Below are 25,400 nucleotides of genomic sequence, written 5' to 3' on the forward strand. Positions count from 1 at the left end.
ACGTCACACGCCATCCACACGAGGCAAGTTCCATCTACCCAGCGTGTGGTCTCCGGCTTCTTCCAAGTCCAGCGGTGAGGAGATCTATATCATCAGCGCCTGCCAGCGCTTGGTCTCCTGACAAGCATACCATCGGCGCTTGCCAGCGCACGGTCTCCCGGCGACTCTACCATCGGCGCCTGCCAGCGCCACCAGCCTGGGACGATCATCACCGTGTAACACCTGGACCATGAGAGTTAAAGCCACAGCACCATCTAAGACCGCCGACTGTGATATCTAGGCACAGGAACAACTATATTGCCTCAGTGGGAGCTGACAGAGTCACACCATCCAGGACCGGTAACAAAGTATCCAATTTGATATACAATTGTCATACAAAAGGAAATTTATACTGCATCTTTATAATACCGTAAAGACATCATATGAATTTGTCCATATAGCGCTATCTCATATGCCAGTGTCACTTTTTAATATTTGCATATTTTTACATTTTAAGATTGTTTAATCTTGTACATTCACTATATGTGTTTTTTCTCACAAGGGCCCTGTGAGGAGTAATGCACTATATATTTTAAATAAATAATTATTGAATTATTATTGGAGTACGACCCAGTTATCCATTGTTTATTTAATCAATCACACTACCTTGGAAGGTCCGGGCAATATTTTTCTATACATATTTCGCATTATTTTGCAACTGTGGTATAGTTGCATGCCCTGTTGACCTCAGGTAGGGTTTACATATTAATTGTGAGCTGCACTTGCACCTTTTTTCCTGTTCTTCTAATTTACAAATCTGTTTAACTTTATGGAGCCAGTTGATTTTAAAACAATTTGTTTTCCACCGGAGTACCCCTTTAAGCTTTTAACAAAGGGTATGGAATATTTTTGCTTATCACAAGGGGCCTGAAGGAACGCTGAACAGTGTGAAATGGCCGTCGTCGTCAAGGTAAACATCCCTGCACGCTCTGCTATGTACCATATATCTACACTGACGTATCCATTGTTTTGTTTGTCAGCGCAATAATAAACTGGATTTGAGCAAGTCAGTCTCTTGCACTCGTCATACTTCTCTATTCACATATTGCATATTTCTGGTACAGCTTACAATATAGAAAATTAAGTTTGGACCTTTAAAGTCAAACTCTACCTAATTCTTATGTGCACCTGGCTTTTTATGTGTGAGAAAATGTTTCCTTATAATAAATATCTAAAATGTATGACCAGCTTAGGGATATGAAGTATCCTCAAAGAGGATTTGTCACAGAAGACTATTGTCCTATTACAGTAGACAGCGGACACTCCCCTGTGCCAAATCATCCTCCCACTTAGCTCTTGTGCCACATAATTTCCCCTTCCCTCCTTCCTGTTGTTCTTCATACCTGGCCAGCAGGCTCAGGTGCAGAGGCTCTCAGCGGGTTTGACATTCTCCCGTCGTCATCTACGCTGCACTCACTGAGAGGATGAGAGCAGCAGCAGCACTGACGAGTGACACTCCTGATGTCACTCATTAGTGCCCGCAGCCATTGGTTTCAGTAAGTGCAGTGGACATCAGGAGAACGTCAAACCCGCTAAGAGCCTCTGAACCTGAGCCTGCTGGCCAAGTAAGAAGAACAACAGGGAGAGGAGGAAAGGGGAAAGAGATGTGGCACAAGGAATACGGGGGATGATTTAGCACAGGGGGAATAAAGTAGTAGAGAGGGATAAAGGGGAATAAAATAGCACACAGTGAGGGGGGAATGAAATGGTAGAGGGGATCAAGACGAAATGATGTGGCACAGTGGATAATAAAGAGGAATAAAGTGGCACAGCGGGATCAGAGGAGGGTGGATGTTGTGGCCAGTGGATGTACAAAAGCAGGAGAAAGCAGTTTAAACAGTGGTCTTCTGCTTCTGTGCTGGGGCGTCTGCAGGGGAATGCAGCAGAGGCCAGGGCACCCTGGGAGCCCAGGCTCCTTACTGGGGTATTGGCTGTATACCACTGACGGCAGCCCTGTAAGGGCCAGCACATAAGCTTGGTTATCCCCTATTGGGAGTGTTTTGTCCCCTATAGGATGTGTCCATGTCCACTATTGGGAGTGTCCCCTATCCGGAGGGTGAAAATACATTAAGTCTTATGGGACTCTACCGGGGAATACATAACTGTCTCCTATTGGGAGGTGTCCACTAAGGGAGATTTCACTGTATATAGCAGTAAACTACTGTGCTTCAAGGCTGCCACATAAGGCAAGAGAGCCTTTTTCATACCTTGTTTCTCTGAACAGGCATCATCACTGGCAGTACTATCTAGTGCTCCTTTGTTATGGGAGAATAGATTTCGAGATAAAAGAGCTTTACCATGAGAGTATATACATTTTCCTGCATCTCCATCCCTCACATTCCAGCATTATGCTGGTCTTTCAATAAAAACATTTCCATAAAAAATGTTTCCACTGTATAAACTTTTATTGGTCACAAATTACAATAAAAAGATATAGGCATTTTGTGGTAACATGGTAATACGGAAATATATAAAACTGTTTCCTGTTCATGCTTACCCGATCCAGGAAGCACTGGAAAAACCATTTCATGGTATATAGACTTGTAAAGAGTTCCTGAGTTTCCTGAAAAAAAAAAAAAAAAAAAGATTTAATCTAGGTTTTTAACCCAAACCAAAAAGGATGCAGCCATCAGGGATGTTTGAAGTTCTCCTTAGACCTTCATTATCTGTACATCAAGACTATGAAAAATTCAACTACCATCTATTATAACAGGACCCCAAAGCAGCTGCACTGATGTGACTTTCATGGAAAGAGGTATCCTTAGTCTACTGTGCCAGAAGTTACTCATATAAAAGTCAGTAAACAGCAGATTTAAATGACCTACTCTTTGTTTTCTCTTAAATATACTACTATATACTATTAAATGAGAATGGAAATCAATACAAGGTTCTTTTAAAGCCACCTCCAAGTCCTCTTATTTGCTTAGGTACCGTATATGTGCAGAAATGGACAGATGTGCATCACTAGAGATTGGTGTCCTGGTGGTCCTTAGGTAGGCTTATGTTTATACATGGCAGCCTATCAAGAGCAGGAGTCTTGACCACTGACCACTGTCACTTTAAGCATTAATAGCTCTGGGATGCTTTTACTTTTCATTCTGATTCAGAGACTGTTTTTTCGTGACATATTCTACTTTATGTTGGTGGTAATATTTTGTCGATACTTGAATCATTTCTTGGTGAAAAATTCCAAAAGGTTATGAAAAATTAGAAAATGTTGCATTTTTTTAAATTAGAAACTCTCTGCTTATAAGGAAAATGGATATTCCAAATAAATTATATATTGATTCCCATATACAATATGTCTGCTTTATATTTTCCTCATAAAGTTGATAATTTTACTTTTGGAAGACATCAGAGGGCTTCAAAGTTCAGCAAAAATTTCCAAATTTTTCACAAAATTTTCAATATTATAATTTTTCAGGGACCAGTTCAGTTTTGAAGTGGATTTGAGGGGCCTTCATATTAGAAATACCCCATAAATGACCCCAGTATAAAAACTGCACCCCTCAAAGTATTCAAAATGACATTCAGAAAGTGTGTTAACCCTTTAGGCGTTTCACAGGAATAGCAGCAAATTGAAGGAGAAAATTCAAAATCTTCATTTTTTTACACTAGCATGTTCTTGTAGACCTAGTTTTAGAATTTTTACAAGGGGTAAAAGGAGATAAATCACCCTTAAATTTGTAACCCAATTTCTCTCGAGTAAGGAAATACCTCATATGTGTATGTCAAGTGCTCTGTGGGTGCACTAGAGGGCTCAGAAGGGAAGGAGCGACAATAGAATTTTGGAGAGTTTTTGTGAAATCGTTTTTGGGGGACATCTCACATTTAGGAAGCCCCTATTGTGCCAGAAAAGAACAGAAAAAAAAAAAAAAAACACACATGGTATACTATTTTGGAAACTAAACCCCTCAGGGAATGTAACAAGGGGTCCCAGAGGTGTTTGACAAACTTTAGTTGGATGTGTAAATGAATTTTATTTTCCACTAAAATGCAGATTTTTACCCAAATTTTACACTTTTATTTTTCAATTCCGGACAAATTTTCTTGCCAGAAGCCCAATGGAGCTCCCTCTCTTCTGAGCACTGTAGTTCGCCCGCAGAGCACTTTACATCCACATATGGGGTATGTTCTTACTCAGAAAAAATGGGGTTACACATTATTAATTTTTTTTCCCTATTTTCCCTTGTGAAAAGGAAAAATGTAGGGTAACACCAGCATTTTACTTGAAAAAAAAATTATTTTAACATTTTTATTTTTCCATCCCTTGTTACATTCTGTGAGGGGTGTAGTTTCCAAAATGGGGTCACATGTGGGTATTTATTTTTTTGGATTTATGCCAGAACTGCTGTAATATCAGCCACCCCTGTGCAAATCACCAATTTAGGCCTCAAATGCACACAGTGCGCTCTCACTCCTGAGCCTTGTTGTGCGCCCCCAGAGCATTTTACACCCACATATGGGGTATTTCTGTACTCAGGAGAAATTGTGTTACAAATTTTGGGGGTCTTTTTTTCCTTTTACCGCTTTTGAAAATTAAAAGTATGGGGCAACAACAGCATGTTAGTGTAAACATTTAAATTTTTTTTTACACTAAGATGCTGGTGTAGACCCCAACTTTACCTTTTCATAAGGGGTAAAAGGAAAAAAAAAATGTATAACGCAATTTCTCCCGAATACAGAAATACCTCATATGTGGCCCTAAACTGTTTCCTTGAAATATGACAGGGCTCCAAAGTGAAAAAGCGCCATGCCCATTTGAGGACTTAATTAGGGATTGCATAGGGGTGGACATAAGGGTGTTCTATGCCAGTGATTCCCAAACAGGGTGCCTCCTGCTGTTGCTAAACTCCCAGCATGCATGGACAGTCAGTGGCTGTCCAGAAATCTGGGAGTTGTTGTTTTGCAACAGCTGGAGGCTCTCTTTTGGAAACACTGCCGTACGATACGTCTTTCATTTTTATTGGGGGGGCAGTGTAAGGGGGTGTATATGTAGTGTTTTACTCTTTATTATGTGTTGTTGTAGTGTAGTTTAAGGCGAGCTTCCCGCACTGCGGGGGAAAATTTGAAGCAGGAAACTCACTGTAAACCTGTCCATGTACCCTGTACATTCACATGGGGAACAAACCTCCAGCTGTTGCAAAACTACAACTCCCAACATGCACTGATAGACCGTGCATGCTAGGAGTTGTACTTTTGCAACAGCTGGAGGCAGACTGGTTGGAAAACCTTCAGTTAAGTTCTGTTATCTAACTCAGTGTTTTTCAGCCAGTGTGCCTCCAGCTGTTTCAAAACTACAACTCCTAGCATGTACTGATCGCCAAAGGGCATGCTGGAAGATGTAGTTATGCAACAGCTGGAGGTACGCAGCTACAACTCCCAGCATGGAGAGAAAGCAGTTTGCTGTTCGTGTATGCTGGGAGTTGTAGTTTTGCAAGATTTAGAGGGCCACAGTTTAGAAGCCACCGCACAGTGATCTCCAAACTGTGGCCCTCCAGATATTGCAAAACTACAAGTACGGAACAGGGATAGGACAGGAGGCAGTTTTGAAATTTTCCTGCCAGATCCAGTTGCCAACATAATGTGAATACACTCTTAAGGAGATCTGGGGCAGTTTTGTGGCATCTTTCACACTTTTGAAATCACGAAGTCAAATTACCGGTATTTTTTTTTTTTTTGAAAAACTACAGTTATGTACTAAAAAAACATCATTTAAAAAAAAAAGCAACTGGCAATTTTAGAGCAGAAAATTGCATATAAACTCAAAATGAAGTACTAAGTAAAAACAGTATTTATGAAGATGCTCCACTTTTTTTCATTTTTTATTTTTTAAGATTTTAATGCCATAAGTGAAGTTCTCCTTTTATATATTACAGAGGAAAAGATTCTTAAAAAAAAAAAAAAAGTCCCTGTTAGCAAAACACTGAAGTATCCAGTAAACTAACCATCCTATATTGTCTTTATGTGGAGCCATTTACTTACAAAGTGCTGTTTAAGTTTAGGCATAAATTTCTTTATTATTTTATCATGATGCTCCTGAAACCTTAATAGTTTTGGAAAACCTGGGACAAAAAAGCCTATAAAAGAGAGAAACAGAAAACATGAATGTTAAAAAATATATATATATATATATATATAGATCTGTGTCGTACATACAGACACGATGAATGGTTTACTTTTTATTATTTACAGAATCATATACAAATCACTCTAAATGACAATGTAAATAAATGTAATTCTTACCATGCAATGTATGTTTAGGCCCCGAGAACAGTTTTACAAGGGCCCAAAAGGCATCTTCTTCATTCATGTACATGAGAAGTAATGCAGTAATCTGGCTCATGCCCTGACAGTATCCAACCTCCTGTACAAGAGCATAATATGTTAAAAGTTAGTGCTTTTATTACAATATTCACTTATAGTAGGTTAGCTTCTAGGGGGTGTAAACTTGCTGTTCACAACATATTTCAGCTCTGCCACATTACAAAGAAGCAAAATCCACTGTATAAATTATCACATTATTGTTTCCTTGATTTTGATTCACTTTGCCTTGAACTGTAATCCACGGTAAACTTTACCTGTGCAAATCTGCACATAAAATCTGACACGTGCAGATTGACCCTAAGAATTAATTCACATGTAGGATTTTTCTGGGAATCAGCAGCAAATCTATTGCCCCCTGAAAGTTCTTTACTCGGACCAAATTTTGTGTTTGGACACATAGCACAAAATGACAGAACTTTTAATGATGGTCATTTAACATGACTATTTAAGTGCAGAAACACTTTTCCTTCAAAGACACAGGCTGTGAATTCCATGTACGTGGAGATTTGTTAATTCAACACATGCACTGTAACTACTCGGGCTTTCAACACATTGCCAGCTTTGGAGGGTTAACAAGTCTGGTTTTTGACACCATGCAGAACTTTTGCCAAGAGATTTCTCGCATACACTTAAATACCATCTGGTTGTACAGAGATCTAGCATGTGCAGTGCTCCCCGAGCAGTGTGAATTCTCTGCGCATTGTGACCAACATGATAATTACACACAGATGTTCCTGTAGAAGCGATGGTGAGACCACTGATATTAACACAGAAGAAGGGACCTGCAAGACCTGCCATGCCCAGGTAGTGCAAGCTATATATAGAGGAATCATGTTGGGCGATTAGAAAAATTATCAGAACCTTCTACCCCTGCCACCTGTTCTGATTCCTCAATATGTGAGCAGATTTTTGCAGCTAGCACCTTCTGTGCTTTAGCTATAATTTAATGCAGATGAACTGGGGTATTCATCACTCTGTACAATTAGGCCTCTTGAAATTGCACATTATTTCCATAAAAAACACCAGAGAATCAATGATAAAACATCAGGTTCTGCAGTCAGCAAATGCTTTATTTCATTTGTTTCCATTTAAGCAGAAAAGAAACCGAATGCTAACACACAAATATAGAAAATCTTAATACCCTGTCTAGTAATACAAGACATACAGTGCTTAGAAACATTATAAGGTATCCTGTATATACATAAAATATACCTACTAACAGGATAACAAATCCCAGTACATTGTGTCATTAGATGCTGGGTGTCAGAGCTTCACTTGGCCCATCAATCACCATTGTAATCAGATTGCCTACCTTGGCAACACTCCCCACACAATGGTAAAGACAAAATACTGGCAAAGACTACAATCCATCTCAATTTCATGTGCTTATCGGCACTTATGCCAAGTCAGGAGCTAACCTCACAGGGCGGGCTAGTACAGAACTCGCAACTGTGACTCTGGCTAGCTACGTTCTTTCACATTATGAGCCTGAGTGCTGTATACAAGGTCTCATTAACCACTTCATTAACATGGCATTATTGCCTCTCACTATGACTAATTGGCATATAGCAATGGTAAGTGTATGGGTCTCTTTTAGGTCCCTAGCTGCCATTAGAACCCAACTGCACCTCGGTTACATATCTGGGTAACAATGGGGGCTCTTCCTTCTGTATAGATGCTGCAGTCACTATCCCTTGTGAAATCTAAAGGGTAACTGAGTTTCAGTGCTCTAGCAATGGTCTAGGGTCTTTGTGACCCCTGCTATATAGTAACAGTGAACAGTTATCAGCATACCACTGTGAATATACAGTAGTGTGATGTCAGAGCGATTTGGATTTAGTTTCTTGGGGATAACTCCCTACATGGCACCTCGCACCTTTCCCAAGAGAGCATTATAGGATAAACGCACAGCAAAGAAGCCATAGAGGATTTGGTGTACTAATAGATCAGAAAATAAGTTAATTAAACATCAATTAAGAGAACGAGCCAGGAGAAGCGAGTGGCTTAGCGCTTTACTCCCAGTCTCAATGCAGAAGGTAAGTCTATGAAGCCAACTAAAGAATCCACCAACTCAAGTAAGATGGGGAGAGCAGTGAGCCAAGTAGAAAAGCGTGCCAAGTTGCACACTTTTCCTGGTTCGTTCGATTTGCGGGGATCTTAACACCCGGACCCTGACCGACCATAACTTTTGATGTGTGTCTGTGACATGTAATGTTTTTTCAGATAACAGGAACACTAAGGTTGTTGGAGCAATATCAATATAAGTGGTCTCCTTGTTTCTGAGAGTTCAAGCTGGGTGATAAAAAAAAAATTGATAATTCTTCAAATTATCATAGCATTCTGAAAAAGAAAAAAAAAAAAATCATCTTAATTAAACTACTTCCGCACCCACTTACCGTATTATACAATGAATATGCTGCTAACACATGAAATAAAGCCTGTTGTCTGTGGGGAGAAAAGCAAAAACTTTTAGCAATACATCATTCGGGCAGCTTAAAAACACATTTCATACATTTTATCTAATTGGAATTTATACATGAAAGCCATTTGCGCTGCTCTAATAAACTAACAAGAGGCTGAAAGGAACAAAAGCATGTATAATCAATATAAGAAGTACTGACAGCTCCGTTCAATAGAGTTTAGCCTGGAAGACATCAAGTGGTTGTACCTCTGCTATAGAGAGCTTCAATATGATAAGTGGATCTATGATGATCAGAAGCTATACACGTAGTAATAACATTCAAGTCAACCAAGTAGCTTCATTTAAAAAGTATTTACCATGATTGATAAAAAATCTCATATCATTATCTGCTTGTAAAACCAGGCATTGAACAAGCAAACCTAGTTTTACCTGCATTCTGCATAAATAGGTCTGAAAGCTTCTCTGATCATTGAGTATACAAAAGTTAACATTTGCAACTCAGCCTGAATAAGCGTGCAGCACATCACAAAAGTTCAAATACATCTCTATATAGTATCAAAGAGATGTTTTTCTATATGATTCAAAATCCGTGTCACTAAGTATTATCAACATTTTACTACTCATACATGTGTATCTAACATTATTTACATCCAGAAAACAACAAAAAACTAAACATGTATAAAGAAAACCTTCAAATTGATAGCAGTACAATTTTCTAAATCCTGAAATAAGCTTGGCTGGGTGTATTAGAAACTAACAAGTATTTCTAGGAATGACATCTATGGATAAGCCATAAATGTCTGATAAATGGGGGTCAGACTGCTCGCCTTGTGTGCTTGGCTATTTATGTAAGCTGCAATCTAACAATTTGCTTAAAGGGGTAATCCAAGAAAAAACTTTTTTTTTTATATATCAACTGGCTCCAGAAAGTTAAACAGATTTGTAAATTACTTCTACGAAAATCTTAATCCTTTCAGTACTTATGAGCTGCTGAAGTTGAGTTGTTCTTTTCTGTCTAAGTGCTCTCTGATGACACGCATCTCGGAAGCTGTCCAGAGTAGAAGAAAATCCCCATAGCAAACCTCTTCTACTCTGTGCAGTTCCCAAGACAAGCAGAGAGCACTGTTTCCAGACAGTTAAGAACAACTCAACTTCAGTATCTGATAATTATTGGAAGGATTAAGATTTTTTAATAGAAGTAATTTACAAATCTGTTTAACTTTTTTGGAGCCAGTTGATCCAGGAAAAACTTTTTTTTTTTTTTAGAATACCCCTTTAATTTTGATTTAATGTCAAATTGTTGCCTTGTGAAAATGACACTGTCACAGATAGTATAATACACTTCTTCTGTTATCCTGACAAAACTACAACCAGACTACACTACCATTAACGTTACACAGAGTTTTATTCAATTCATTTAAATCCATCTTGGTGCATTGCTTTTTTTGTCAGTGAGTGTATAAAGCCCTTTTGTTACAGACAGTTCTTGAAGGCTATGCCCTACATGTACATAGATGTTCAGCCTATAAATGTCAGATGGTGTCGTCAAATACACTATATAACACACTTGCTGAAATGTGTTTTTCAATTTGTTAGGCTCCATCATCACCTCATCCATGCATAGCACAGCGCACACAGATTCTGCAGTGCTGCACACTCAAATTGGTCCCTGTCCCCACTAGGGCTTTCAATCTAAATCATGATAACGTGCAGCAGTACAGTATACACTTGTGTGTTAACTATTAAAGAAACGTATTTCTTCCTAGTAGAGGCCAAAAGAGCAAATCTGTGCATCTGTATGCATATACTCAGGGTGCATATGAAAACAGAAAACATTAAAACAAGTAAATTGGACACTATTCATATTGGCACAAAAAGATGTTCTAAACATAGTGGATAAAAGGTTTATACATACTTTACACCATATCGATCTCTAAACATTATGTGGTCTCGAAATGTTCGGTTCACATCTAGATCAATCTGTCGGATATCAGGTGAAAGGCTTCTTGCTTTTCGTTTCAGAACCTAAGGTGGTAATTAAATATACAGCACGTAAGAAATTGAGAAAAACCTAGAGAACTAATGCTTAAAGGGGTACTCTGCCACTAGACATCTTATCCCCTACCCGAAGGGCCACCACCACAGAGTTCTGAACACAGAAGCTTGGAGCTTCAGTGTTTGTGACGTCACGTCATATCCCTCTAGACATGTCTATGGGAGGGGAGGGATGGCTGGTACATCCTTTCGAAAAGAGGGGATGTAGATGTAGATAAGCGGATAAGATGTTTTTGCCCGGAATACCCCTTTAATCCTTCTAGTACTTATCAGCTGCTGTATGTTCCAGAGGAAGTGGAGTTGTTCTTTTCAGTCTGACCACAGTGCTCTCTGCCGACACCTCTGTCCGTATCAAGAACTGTCCAGAGTAGGAACAAATCACCATAGCAAACCTCTCCTGCTCCAAACAGTTCCTGACACAGAGCACCGTGGTCAGACTGAAAAGAGCAACTCAATTTCCTGTAGAGCATACAGCAGCTGGAAGTACTGGAAGGATTAAGATTTTTTTTACAGAAGTAATTTAAATGGGCACTGTCAGATACAAAAACTTTTGATATGTTGTAAAGCATGCAAAGCCAATAGGTTTTACAATTGCTTTCATTACAACATTTTCAGTATTTCATACTAAAAAGTCAGTCAAGCAACTGTCCCCCTGTCTGCTTGGACACATACTAGTCCTACTGTGTCCATGCGTCATCACCTATGTCATGGACCCACTTCCTTGATTGACAGCTGTGAGTGCAGGGCTTACAGCTGGAGGAAAAATCCTCCCACTGTCAGCTTGTGTCCCGCCTACTGTCAGTGAGGACAAGCTGGGAGTTGTAGTTTTGCTAATGCTAATGTGAGCAGACAGCACACTGAGGGAGGGGGCAGAGACCTTTACAGTGAGGCCACGCCCCTTCCCTTTGAGAGAAATTCAGACTAGTGAGCTAAACTAAAAGTGTAATAAATGTTTTTAGTTTTTTTTCTCCATAACTTCCCCTCCCCTCAACCCAGGTCTACATAAATTGACAGGAAGCTGCATAGGGCTATATTCTTTCTGGCAGTCTCCTTGTCTGACTGGGAGCACATGGGAAGTGAGCTTTTACATCTGTGCACACTGTTGTGGTGCTGTGCAGCATCCATTGCAGCCGTGGCATCGTGTCTGTGGGGAGGCGCAGCCCAGGGACTGGTTTGAGTGGCACTGGGGCTGCTCTGCCAGTGTGCGCCATTCCTCCCCTAAGAACCAAGGGTGTCATGTACTCTCCCCCACGGGCCTTAAGTCTGCCGCGGAGTTGGGTGGGGACGCAGCTTCCCGGGGTGGTGGATCCTTCTGGTATCTCCAACTCCAGCATTTCTATGCTTCTATTAAGCATTCCATGAACTTGCACAGAGGACTGACTGCCTTTGAGAAGCTGTGTCTGCTGCCACCGGTACCCCCTCATGCCATAGGTTTTCTCTATCGCATGTTGCTTTCAAAACGCACCTCTTCGCTGCCTTCTTTTTGCACTGCGTGGGAGCGGGAATTGGGGTCCACTCTAACCCCCACTCAGTGGTCTAACTGTTTCCGCCTCACACATAAATCTATCATAGCTACCAAAGCTCAAGAAACTAACTATAAAATTCTTAGTACCGGGTCCCAACTCAGCTTCCTCGCTGGTACCCCTCTGTCCCTGAGGCTTGTTGGCGGAGGGGGGGTTCTGCGGGCACCATGACTCATATTTGGTGGGGCCGTCCACTTCTCTCGTCCTTTTGGACCTCTGTTCTCCGGACTATCCGAGAGGTCACTGGTATATCGGTACCTAACTCCCCTGAGGCTGTTCTTCTGTTTAGTTTCCCCATGTCCTCCACCTCATTCCGTAAGTCTCTCCTGAGTCATATATGTTACAAGCTGCTCGCACAGTCATACCTCGCAAGTGGCGTTCTTCGTCACCTCCCTCAGTTGGGGAATGGTTGGAGGAGATAGAGACTACCCAGCGCATGGAAGAACTACTGGCCCTTACACCGGAGGACTATCACTGCTATGCTGCAACCTGGCTTGAGTGGCTCCCATTTCAATCCTCCCCTAGTTTTCAGACCTTATTAACACCGGCCACTCCTGCCCACCCGTGATCGCCTCTCCTACCATTCCTCCCTCTGCTCTCCTTCCCGTTCCCTCCCCTTATTGTTTCCCCCTACTGTGTCTGTGGTGTACAGTATTGTCTCTTTTCTTATTCCTCGGTCTCCCCCTATGTCTTTGTTTGTTTTCTTTCAATGTTTGTTTAGTCCACTCCATTTTTTTACTCCCCTTCTGTCTAGTCTGCCCTTTGGCTGACTTTTACTTGTTCACCTCTTCTGTTCCTTACCTGATAATAATGTTAGATTATCCCTTTTGCTGTTAGGGTTTTTCTAGAGTTGTTTAGTCCCCCCCCTAGTCTTACGGTTACTGTAGCAATGATTTATATCTATTACTCACCTGGATGTGAGATTATGCTTCTTCATTTCTAAGCTCAGATGTTGTTTTTCTGACTAAATTAGACAGTTGATCTATGACAATGTATGGTCGCCTTGTTGGGCTTACATTACTTATTCACTTGTATTTGTGTTTGTTCCTTATTGTCTATGCTGTGACGTTATCCCACTGACTAGAATAGGATGTTGACTTGCTGTAATTTAATGCTGCCTTGATGAGTAATACCTTCCTAGCTGAGTATGTATTTTCTGCACCTTTTATATGATCCTGATTTGTGGTGTTATTTTACTACGTGAACAGATTTGTTCCCTTTATTTTTTCTTCCTTTGTATGGAAATGTTATTTTTGTATACTTGTTTTTCTGTTTTCTTGTCAAAATATAATAAAACTTTTCAATCCAAAGAACCAAGGGTGTACCTGTACACCCTAGTCTCGGAACCGCAGCCAAAGCTCAGCATTAAAAAGTGTATGCAATCGCAAGATTGCATGTTATAGCAACCTACGAGGAATTTAAAAAAATAAGTGTAAAAAAAAAAGTTAATAAGTGAATTAACCCCTTCCCTGATAAAAAAAAAGTTTGAATCATCCCACTTTTCCCATTTTTTAAATAAAATAATGTAATAAAAAATAAACATATGCGGTACCGGCACATGCGTAAATGTCCGAACTATTAAAATATAAGGTTAGTTAAACCATTCGGTCGATGGCGTACTTGTAAAAAAAATGCCAAAGTCCAGAATTGTGCATTTTTGGTCACTTTATATACCGTAAAAATTTATAAAAAAAAGCTAACAGAAAGTGATATCAAATCAAAAATAGTACCAATAAAAACTACAGACTGCAGTGCAGAAAATGAGTCCTCATATAACCCCATATGAGGAAAAATAAAAAAAAATATAGGGGTCAGAAGTGGAAAATTTTCAGCATACTAATTTTGGTGCATAGGTAAACGTAGTCGGCAGGATCCTGCTGACTACGTTTACCTAATTTTGGTGCATGTAGTTTAAATGTAGTTAAACGTGCACTGCCTAGAAACGGAAGCCCCCAAAAGTTAGAAAATTGTTTTTTATTTATTTCACCATTTTTTTCTTTTGCCGCAGATTTTGTTATAAAATAACTGATGTCACTACAAAGTATAATTGGTGATACAAAAATCAATCCCTTATTTGGGTCTGTAGGTGCCAAATTGAAAGTGTTCTGGTTTTAAGATGGGGAGGAGGAAAAAAGGAAAGTGCAAAAAAAAAATTGTCCTGGTCCTTAAGGGGTTTATAGACTATGTCTTGTTCACTGAACTTATTATACAAAGCACAAACAGTAGAGAATATACACACACATCAGCATAATGTTGTACTTTCCTGCCAAGATGCCAATGTATATCTTGAATGTAGATCACATAAATGTGAAACTAGGCTTATCAATATTTCTTAACTATTGGCATATAATGTGTGGACTTTCAGGTCTTTAATGTGTGGAATCACAGCAAATGTCTGCCAAACATTTCACTGTGTGCAATGCAGAGGGTGCACTCTGTAGGTGATTTTTTGCACAATTTTTGATCATAACCTAAGGATACAAGTATAGATTTATGAAACAGTGTGCAAAGAAACAGTGGAGGAGTTGCCCACAACAATCAGATTCCAGTCTTCATATTTCAGAGGAAAAAAAAAAGAAGCAGCAGCAGCTTAATGGTTCCTTTGCACAAGGTATGATATATCGTCCTCAAAATCGTTAAATAAAATCTTACCGTATAAAGATCTTTTCTCTCATCTTTTAATTTTGGGACTTCCAGTATTAGAGACCATACTTGACCTCGCAGCTGAAGGGGAATGCCTTTGTAAATTCTTCTGTGAAGCTTTATTCCATAGGGAAAAAAATATAACAATTAGGGTATGTTCACACATACAGGATGTGCTGCAGATTTAATGCCCTTAATGTGCAAGTCCTAGAAGGTCCAACCATTTTAATTTATTTTTTCTATTTGACACACCTACACCTAAGCTAAACATTTACTGCACTAAAAATATATAAATAAAAAACTAAAAATCAACACAGTTTTTTCAACAACTTATAATCAATGTAAGTAGTTTCCTTAAGTAAGTATTGTGGCTTTAGCAGAAAAAGCTGATATGTTTGCTCCTGCAAAAGACAACTGTAAAATCACTCCCTCCCCCTCCCCTCTGCTTCTCTCAGTGAAACAGCTTGACACTGGCACAATCACCTCCCCCTGCTCTGCACTCCTCTCCTCCTCAGCTCTAGCCCCGTAAATCCCTCTCTCCCCAGTTCTCAGTGTGACAGCTCTACTCTCGCAGCTCCCTCTCTCCTTCTCCTCCATTCTCAGTGTGACAGCTCTACACTGGCAGCTCCCTCACCTCCCCCTCTCCTCCGTTCTCAGTGTAAAAACATTAGCAAGGAGAGGGGAGAGAATCAGCCTGTTTGCTGGGGCTGCTATGATCTGAATCAGCCGACATATAGGCAGTGCTGCTCAGCCAATCACTGCAGAACAGAGGGAGGACAGTGTGAATATTCATCAGATGGGAGGGGCTAAGGCCGAGCACAGGGAGCTTTCTGCAGCACAGGGGTTTTCTGGGTAATTGTCACGTCACGGCCCCGGGATGCTGCTGATAACAGCCTGAATAGGGGGTCGTAAGTCATGAAAACCTGGAACAGCTGAACTTCCTGTCAGACAGAAGAATGCAGAAAAAGCTTGTTTCCAAGCAGTATTGGTAATGGAAGTGATTTACAAACCTATATAAAACTTTACCTTCTGCACTAAAAGCTGAATAATTTTTTACTGTGAGACATGTCCTTTAAGGTCAAAATGGGCTTGGTCCTTAAGGGGTTAAGAAGCCACATTCATTACCTTTTCTGAGTTCTTGTACTTGTCCCAGCTTTTCAACATTTTCAGCCATTTGGAGGTTCTCTCAATTTCTAGAAACTTTTGCTAAAAAAGATAAATATTATTATTAACTTTTATTAAATGTTTAAATATTGTAAAACAGCTTGATTCAATGTTTTTCTATAATACTTAAAGGAAATGTCCACTGATCGTGAAATCTTTTTGTGGTCATGACCCTTCACCATGCTCTACAGCTCAGCATCCCTGTGGCTTCTGGTGAAATGTTGAAGGCTTATTACTACACATCCCGGCCTTCATGTACAGGTCTTTTATGAATTGTGACAAAATCCTTTTAACTCATTAAGGTGGTGGTTCACTTTTCTGTGAGCATTAACTAATACTGAAACTTTGATAGAGCCTGATTGAATCTATTATTAAAAGTGGAGAATATCTATAGAGATAGTACAACATAGAAAAAACATCTTCTGTATTTGTAATCAGACACTTCTCAGTTGTTGATCTCCACTTCGTTTTGCCAGATTGTTAAATGTATTACATAAATAGACTTCTGGAGAGCTCACTTAAAAAGATGCATCAACAAAAACACAATTAATTCAAGACACACTACAAATATGGTGGAAGGTCTTAAGCATAAAAGTTAAAGTTAAATTAAAGTCCAAAAATATACACATACACCAAAATGGGGAATATGAAGGAAATAATATAAGGGCAGACTGGACAGACTAGGTGCTCTCTCTGTTGTCATTCCGCAGGGTTTATATCTTGCCATTTTACAACAGACTATCAGAATATGCAGGTTACTAGATGCTGGATTAAACGAACACAACTTTCATGAGTAACTTTATAAAAGCAGCTCATACACAGCTGAAGATAAGACCGATAACATAGCAGGAAACTTAGGTGCATTATTCTTTATGAGTAATTGTTCCTGGGACTTCCTACAAAATCGCATGGTTCCATTAGCATTTGTCATATTACCTTAGCAGGACATTCATGAAGCTTCAATAGTCAAACTTATTCTTGCTAACACAAAATCCACAAGCTGTGCACATTTCCTAGTAACATTTCACACTTAGCTTTGTGGAAATACAGTGTATTAAATACAAAAATGTCCAAAAAGAGGGTAAAGATAAGAGATTTCACATATTTGTTAGTTTGTTTTCATCCTCCTACAGTACTACATCTGCTTGATTTCAAAATGGACTGACTGGATGCATCATTCTATAAAGAAACTCGAATCAAGATTTTCTTTTTTTTGTTGTTTTTTTTAACATGGATGTAAAATCATACAGCTACAACCTATGTACATATAAAAAAAAAAAATTAAAAAGAATCTGTGACTACTTCCTATCTCCCTGGGGAAGTTTGAGTGACACTGTACAATCATCCAATCTATTTCAGAAACTTTTTGGATATTTCTTCCCCTTAACCCCTAATGCTTGACATATGGGACAGAAACTACACATCATCTTCTTCCCCTTCTCATCCTTCCTTGTTCCCCTTATTAGACCAGCTGGATCTCCAAGCCAAATATTACCTGTCAGGACGATGACCATATAAAAGAAACCAGTTTATCATTAGTAAAATAGTTAGGACACTGTCTCCATAGATGACACATTTGAGAAAAACCCCTTCTAATCCACCATTCTCAAATTTTGTGACTGGATGGTGCTATTGTTTATCAAAGAGCTTTAAAGGACTTGATATAGCTAACACATTCCTTCTCCTCATCATATTCCCCTTCCTTTGTTACCTCCTATGATGCTTTTCCTCCCAAACAAGGATTAGGAAGAAAAAACCGGGCAACACCGGGTACTCCGCTAGTTACCGTATATTAATAAGATAAAAAATGTGTTATTCTATTTGGAAACTAAATATGTTAAACTATAAATCTCACAATACATACTGCGATCTTTCCCATCCGGAGTACAGAACCTTAAGTATAACAGCATGTAATGCACTAAATGGAATACACTCTGTCTATACATACCCTGTCTAAAGCTCCATCATGTACAGGTAGTTCTTCATCACTAAAAAGAGAAAGTAAATGAGAAATGTGATCCTATAGTCCAATAAGCTGCATGACATTTCCTCATCCAGTTAGAGGCAGTATAAGCACAGGCATTATTCCTCTCGGCTTTCAGCAGCTCAGACAGTAGTATTAGAACCATCCACAGCATGCACACTAACAGCCAAACCATTCTCAACCAGAATTTTATTATCTTCAGAAGGAAAGATTTGGGGGATTTAACCCCAGGATGACGTATTTAGAACAGCACTTTGTTAACAGGGCCTTGTCAGCCTGTCCAGGCATGGTAAATAAGGGCAATGAAATAACATGTATCTCACAGAGACTGCCTGCATTTCTGTCTCACTCCCACCCACTCTGCACACTACTCAATATTATAAGGGAACTGCACATCATATAGTTCCTCAAAACTGTATCAAGACTTTAAAACTAGAGATGAGCGACCTTACAGTAAATTCGATTCGTCACGAACTTCTCGGCTCGGCAGTTGATGACTTATCCTGCATAAATTAGTTCAGCTTACCGGTGCTCCGGTGGTCTGGAAAAGGTGGATACAGTCCTAGGAAAGAGTCTCCTAGGACTGTATCCACCTTTTCCAGCCCACGGGAGAACCTGAATGCTGAACTAATTTATGCAGGAAAAGTCAGCAACCACCGAGCCGAGAAGTTCGTGACGAATCGAATTTACTGTAAGTTGGCTCATCTCTACTTAAAACCATAGGGACAAGTAAACCTTGTTTAATGCCACTTCCACCTTAGGAAGGATTTTCCTTAAATGAACTTCTGAAAAGGAGTCTTATGAAGACAAGCCCTTTTCATATTAACGCTAGTTCTAAGCTAATCGATGCAGGTCCAGCTTCAGAATCCCAATGGGAAAAGCTCCACCTAACCATACTTTTCCCCCTAACAGGACAAATAAAAGGGTTTGTCTTCACAAGACTCCTTATACATGCATTAAAGGCAACAAAGTAGTATAGGCATTTCACATGGACTGACCACCAGCACTCCAAGAGGAATCTTGTACAGTGACCCCCCGACTTATGATGGCCCCGACATATGATCATTTCAACATATGATGGCCTCTCAGAGCCCATCGTATGTTGAAGGCAGTCTTGACATATGATGCTGCTGTGTGTCGGGGCCATCATACAAACAGCTATCTGACAGCGCTGACAACTTCAGCAACTGACAGTTGTTTAATGTGCCCCGTGTGCCCCGTTCTGCATCCTGTTACTCACATGCTGTCCTTCTAACTCATACAGGCTTCCACTGTGAGCTCCGTGTAAGCCCCCCCCCCCCAGTGCAGCCATAGCCAATAGCCTGGAGCATCTTGCTGCAGGCATCCAATGAGCTGCTCCCCTTCCTTTCCTATAGAGCTGTAGTCGGCAGGATCATAATGGAGGACATTCTGTCCCCCCTGAAGGTATTTAAAGAACTGTACAGTACTGTATGCAATGTCACACATCACATACACTACAAATACACACTATACACCCCATACATCAATGTTTCCCTATCAGTGTGCCTCCAGTTGTTGCCAAACTATAACTCCCAGCATGCCCAGACAGTCAATGGCTGTACATGCATGTAGGGAGTTGTAGTTGTGCAACAGCTGGAGGCACCCTGGTTTGTTAAACACTCCCCATACACTCCACATACAATGGTCATCCCAGAACCAATTAGCAGTTTCCCATAGAGATATGTATTCAACATACAATGGTTCCAAGGCCCCAGAACCAATTACCATTTTTACATAGACCTATGTACTCGACATATGATGGTTCTCCTGGAACCAATTAATATCATATGTTGAGGGACCACTGTACAATGCTTTTGCTTATAAGCCACTTGCTTTATGGGCAACTTAAAATTATGTTTTTGGTGAGTTAAAGGGCCGTAAAATAGAAAGCTGTGGCATGTCTACTGTAATGCTCGTCTTCCTTCTCATTCTAGATACGTGGGGGTGCTGATAAGTATTGAGCCTTACCTAGAAAACAAATGAGCTAGGAATCCAGGGTGTACTGGCCAATGTGTCTATATTCAATTGTGCAAAAATCAACTACCCATATAACTTTCCTGATCAATAGGGAACATGGCAGCACCCCAGAATAGTCCAATGTTGAAGAGCAGGGACTATAATTAAGTTCCTGTTTCCCCAAGGAAAAGGTGTAAAACAGATCCATGATGAAAGGACACAACCTTTGGGTGACCGTGGCTCTTCATAGGCAAACATTGGTTGGGTTGTCAATTTTAAACCTGGCCAATTCAGTGCTGAAAGTGAGAAACCCAGTGCAAAGTCTGCTTCTGTCTCTGTGCTTGCAAATTGCCGTAAAACATTTCAATGGCTTCTATAAATGTACTTAAACATTCAGATACAGCACTTGGGGGGGCAGATTAGAAGACAAAATTCTAATTTTAGTTTAGAAAAGGTCATCTCGATAACAATATTTTTTAGCTACAAGGTTTCCAGTTAGGGTTCTTAACATGCGACACATTTTGCCCGCAGAATTTTAACTGGGGCCGGCATATTTGTTCCAGTAATGAATGATGCAGACTGTGGGGCCACCACTATATTGTCTTTGTGCTGATCTTGAAAATGTTTGTGGTCCCATAGAGGGGTAATGGAATGTTGGCTGTGAAGGTTGCTCATTCCAGGAGCAAATATGTCCCAGTCCTTGGAATGTGTAAAGGTCCCAGCATTTGGACCTTTACTAACTGGCTTGTTTTCCCATATTCTGTAGATAGGAGATAACTAATGGAGATAGGAAAACTCCTTTAATTAAAGTATTTCATGACATGATCATGGAGAACCACCAAATACCCAAAACATTTGACAAATGAAGAAGAGAGGACAATGCCTCATGACACACTGCAGGTGTAACCATAGCAACATTAACCTCCTTAGGCTTTTAAGTAATACACCATATCCACTCTATTCGCTCATCTGGCTCCTTCTGACTATTCTTTGTTCCCAAATATCAGAAAAAGCACCTAAAAGGACAACTATTTGGGTGTGTTCCAGAGCAACTAATGCTTCAAATGGGTGTTTACACCAGCAGTTGGAAGAACAGGAAAAATAGAGTTAAGTTAAAATCATATGTATCTGATTTTGTACCTTTCAATTTACAGCTTTTTAGACCATTTTTTCTGCGTAAAGCTCGATACGCATCAGCACCCCCTCGTACATGGCCATGTAAGAGAGTAGATGGGAACTTCACAACTTGTCACTTGTGTGTGGCTCATTCCTATCTTCTTACGCACGACAAACACTATTATATATATACAGTTACTCATAACATGCTTATTATACTATGCAAAGAATGTAAGCAGCCAGGTCAACTAAAAAGACAAAATTATAACCAGTAAAAACATAGACCTATAGTTATACGTAAGCTGAATATCTTCATTCTTTGCAATGTGGCGATACTTACCACAGGTCGAAGAAAGAAACTGATCACACCCTTAAGTACAAAGAAAAGTTTACCTTGCAATGTAAACCAGAAAACCAGACTTAGGAACTTCCAAGAAAACCAAAACAGACGCATGCAAATATTAACTGGAGGAGGAAGGCTACAGTCCTCATTTGTAATAGTGCATACTCCACTTTCGCAGCCATTTTCTGGAAAGATATTGAGGGGATGCAACTATTCCAGGACAATGACATTTTATACGACAAAAAAAAACTGGTGAAAAATATGGGGCCTAATCCATACACATTAACTGCAGGCAAAAAAATTAAAAAAATATACAAGGAAAGAATAAATAGTATTGTACACCTGGTGTGCTACAACCTAACTTGTAAAAGAGGTCTTCTCTGTGGCACTGCACAGACATGGTAAATCACATCATCCCTGCCCCTAATGGAGACGTATACTTCTCAGATGGCTTCTAAAGGTGTTCATCCACACTAGAATCTAGAATATTGTAGGACAAACCCACTGGTTTCTGCAGGACCAGCTAATCCTCTAGAGACTGTTGAACAGCAGATGTCATGGGAATATGGTTGGGGTACTTTATATGTTTGCCCTCAAGAAAGATAAGTCTCCCACAGAAGGAAGTGGCTTATTTCCCTCTGTAAGAGGGAAGGGATTTTTCAGGAAGAATATCTATCTACGGAGTTGGCAAAATAGAAGAAGTTTAGGACACGTGAGATCCCACAGACATTGGTGATTCATGCGTTATATCTCAATAATACCCATCAACCTTTTTTGCTGCTGCTTATCAGCGAAAGGGTTTACATTGTTACTATCTATGGAGTACGAACATATTCTACTGATCCTTGTACCCATGAGCTCTGATAAGGATATGGGGGGAGATTTATCAAAACCTGTCTAGAGGAAAAGTTGCCCATAGCAACCAATCAGATCACTTCTTCAATTTTTCAGAGGCCTTGTTAAAAATGAAAGAAGCGATCTGATTGGTTGCTATGGGCAACTGAGCAACTTTTCCTCTGGACAGGTTTTGATAAATCTCCTCCATGGGGTGCACAATGCTGCTTCCTTCCAAACCATTAAAACATTTTTTATCTAGATCAGTATAAATCTTACAAACTGGTACTTTTGAACAGTAGAATATCAAAATTTAAGGTGAAAGAGAAACTCTAGAGGATGTAATTTCTCAGTTCTGTCGCCCTACATTAATAATTTCAGGTATTGGCTTCATAACAACTTCTGTATATCTAATAATGGCTGACTCCGTTATTTGGACCTTCCTAGTTACAGGACTCACAAGCATTCATACAATATACATGGTATCGTACTTTAATTCTCCCTGTACTAGTTTATGTGACTTTTTTCCTCTTATACAGGGCAGTGAATAAAACTCTGCCAGCCTGACCCTGTAGACACACAACTCACTTAATTTACATTGAAATGGCTAATAAATAATATATGAGACTAGTTTTAATTTGTAGCTGCAACGTTTTTATGTGCGCTTCAGGCAGCAGTGTGGATGACAAATTGCTTCAACATAAAAGTCTAAAAATGGTCGCTCAAAATAACATAATTCAGGAGAACATGAAACATCTTTATAAAAAATAATAATAAAGCTTTAGCATTTAAAATGGGTTTAATAGCCATAAAACATCTCCATGGATTCTACAAATGTACTTAAAACATTCAGATACAGTACTTGGGGGGGGGTAGATTGGAAGACACTAAACTTTATTTAATTTTAGTTTAGAAAAGGTCATCTTGATAACAATATTTAGCTACAAGGTACCCGGTTAGGATTCTCAACATTCGACACAATTTGCCTGCAGAATTTTAACTGGGGCCGGCAGCATTGTTCCTGTAATGAATGATGCAGACTGTGAATCTCTGGGACCACCACTCTGTCTTTGTGCTGATCTTAAAAATGTTGGGTGGTCATATAGAGGGGGGATGGAGTGGTGGATGTGCAGGTAGTTCATTTCAAGGACTAATGTGTCCCAGTTCTTGGAATGGGTAAAGGTCCCAGCATTTGATTGGCTTGTTTGCCCATATTCTATAGAGAGGGGATAACTAAAGGAGATGGGAAAACCCCTTTAATTAAAGATTTTACCTATTGATATCAACAGAAAAGTTAAAATCCTCAATAAGTATGCAGTTGTAGCACAAGATCCATGGGCACAGTAGTACATAACACTGCCTTGAGTCAGCATGGAGGAAACTGTCTGTAAAACCAGCAAAAGTAATAGCAGTATGGAAAAAGTATTATGGCTTAAGTTTATATGAAAATTTTAAGCAGGTGCTAACATTAGGACAACGTATTACTTAACAGAGAGACTAAGTTTGGCTTCATAAACATCAATTCATCTAAGAACCCTTATTTCTTTCTGATAATCAGAAGCATGGTGCACTGTACGAGCAGATAAAGCACCTTTCATAGTAAAATAACACCTAACTTGCTATAAATGTAATTATGGACATCATATGGACAGTGTCAATATTGCAGGGACTATTGGTCACGGTATTACATATAACCTGGAAACACCTTACAGATTATTTCATAGTGACAATCGTAATATTGTTTCTAAACTATTGCTTTTGCTAAATATTAACTGAAACAAGGAGATCGGGAGGGGTTGAGAGAAAATCGTGGGAAAAAAAAAAAACGTAAATGAAAGTGTTCATCTTCATTGTCTGCTCTGAATGAATCTCTCCTGCTCCCCAGACTAACATAATTTCATTTTAAAGAGACACGCATTAAAGTTTAATAACTGAAAATCGGCATGCAACTGCAAACTCAATCATCCCAATAGTGCGGCAATAAAGATTATTAAAATGCACACAATCTCTCTGCCACCCCTTACAAGCTTTCCCAGACCCTAAAAGAAACAGACACTTACTGGAGAAAGCCAAATCTATCGGTGACCTTGTAAACAAGATAATCCGCATCCTCCCAAGGTTCAATATTTGCCCCATCTCGGCCCTTTTGTGGAAGAAAAAAGAGAAGTCACCAATATGTACATACAAACTTTTTGAACCTTAACAGTACTAAATTTACTTTTTTACAGTTGATACATACCTTATTGGGTCCATAGGTATAGGCACTGTAGTATGCATCCAAACAACACAGTCATGATATGGCTGTGAGTATTAGAGAAAAGATTCAGACGCACATAATAAAACTATACAGGAGCCATATACAGTGCCAGGTACAGATTTCGGAAATGGGAATGAAAAACTAAAAAGGTTGCACCTTTGGTTGTAAGCTATGCACAAATGCCAACATACATTGCATTCGGAAAGTCTTCAGACCCTTTGACTTTTTCCACATTTCCAAATGTGGCAAAAAAATAAAATTGTGGCAAAAAAATAAAAATAAATAAGCATACTATAAGTCTGCATTCGATAACCCATAATGGGAAATGGGAAAATATAATTTAGAATTATAAAAAAGGAGAAAAAATACATATATATTGCATTGAGATACTGAAAGCATTCAGATCCTGTACTTAACTAAACCCTTGGCAGCGATTACAGCCTCAAGTCTTCTTGGATATGATGAGACAAGGTTTGCACTCCCGTATTTAGAGATTTTCTACCCTTCTTCTCTGCAGATCCTCTTACGATCTGATCTGTCAGGTAGGTAGGATAGGGACCGTAAGTGGAAGCCATTTTTAGGTCTCTCCAGAGATGTTCTATTAGGTTCCAGTAAGGGCTCTGGGCCACTGAAGAACATTTACAGAAGTGCCCCTAAGCAAATCCTGTGCTATCTTTACTGTGTGCTTAGAGTCACTGTCCCCAATTCACTATTGT

General features: G+C 39.6%; 1 protein-coding gene across 4 annotated transcripts in view; it reads right to left on the bottom strand.

The window, feature by feature from the left end:
* USP6NL (USP6 N-terminal like) overlaps window positions 1-25,400 on the bottom strand; it is a 177,618-nt gene that overhangs the window by 38,475 nt on the left and 113,743 nt on the right. For all 4 annotated transcript variants that reach the window (XM_056573301.1, XM_056573302.1, XM_056573300.1 and 1 more), the window contains 9 exons: window positions 24,488-24,570; window positions 18,122-18,161; window positions 16,135-16,215; window positions 15,019-15,126; window positions 10,704-10,813; window positions 8,763-8,811; window positions 6,286-6,406; window positions 6,025-6,119; window positions 2,537-2,602 (listed from right to left, as the gene is read on the bottom strand). In XM_056573301.1, coding sequence (XP_056429276.1) covers window positions 2,537-2,602; window positions 6,025-6,119; window positions 6,286-6,406; window positions 8,763-8,811; window positions 10,704-10,813; window positions 15,019-15,126; window positions 16,135-16,215; window positions 18,122-18,161; window positions 24,488-24,570 — 753 coding nt within the window. The remainder of the gene's footprint in view (window positions 1-2,536; window positions 2,603-6,024; window positions 6,120-6,285; window positions 6,407-8,762; window positions 8,812-10,703; window positions 10,814-15,018; window positions 15,127-16,134; window positions 16,216-18,121; window positions 18,162-24,487; window positions 24,571-25,400) is intronic.

This window comes from Hyla sarda, chromosome 4 (assembly GCF_029499605.1).
Source record: "Hyla sarda isolate aHylSar1 chromosome 4, aHylSar1.hap1, whole genome shotgun sequence".
NCBI classification, from domain to species: domain Eukaryota; kingdom Metazoa; phylum Chordata; class Amphibia; order Anura; family Hylidae; genus Hyla; species Hyla sarda.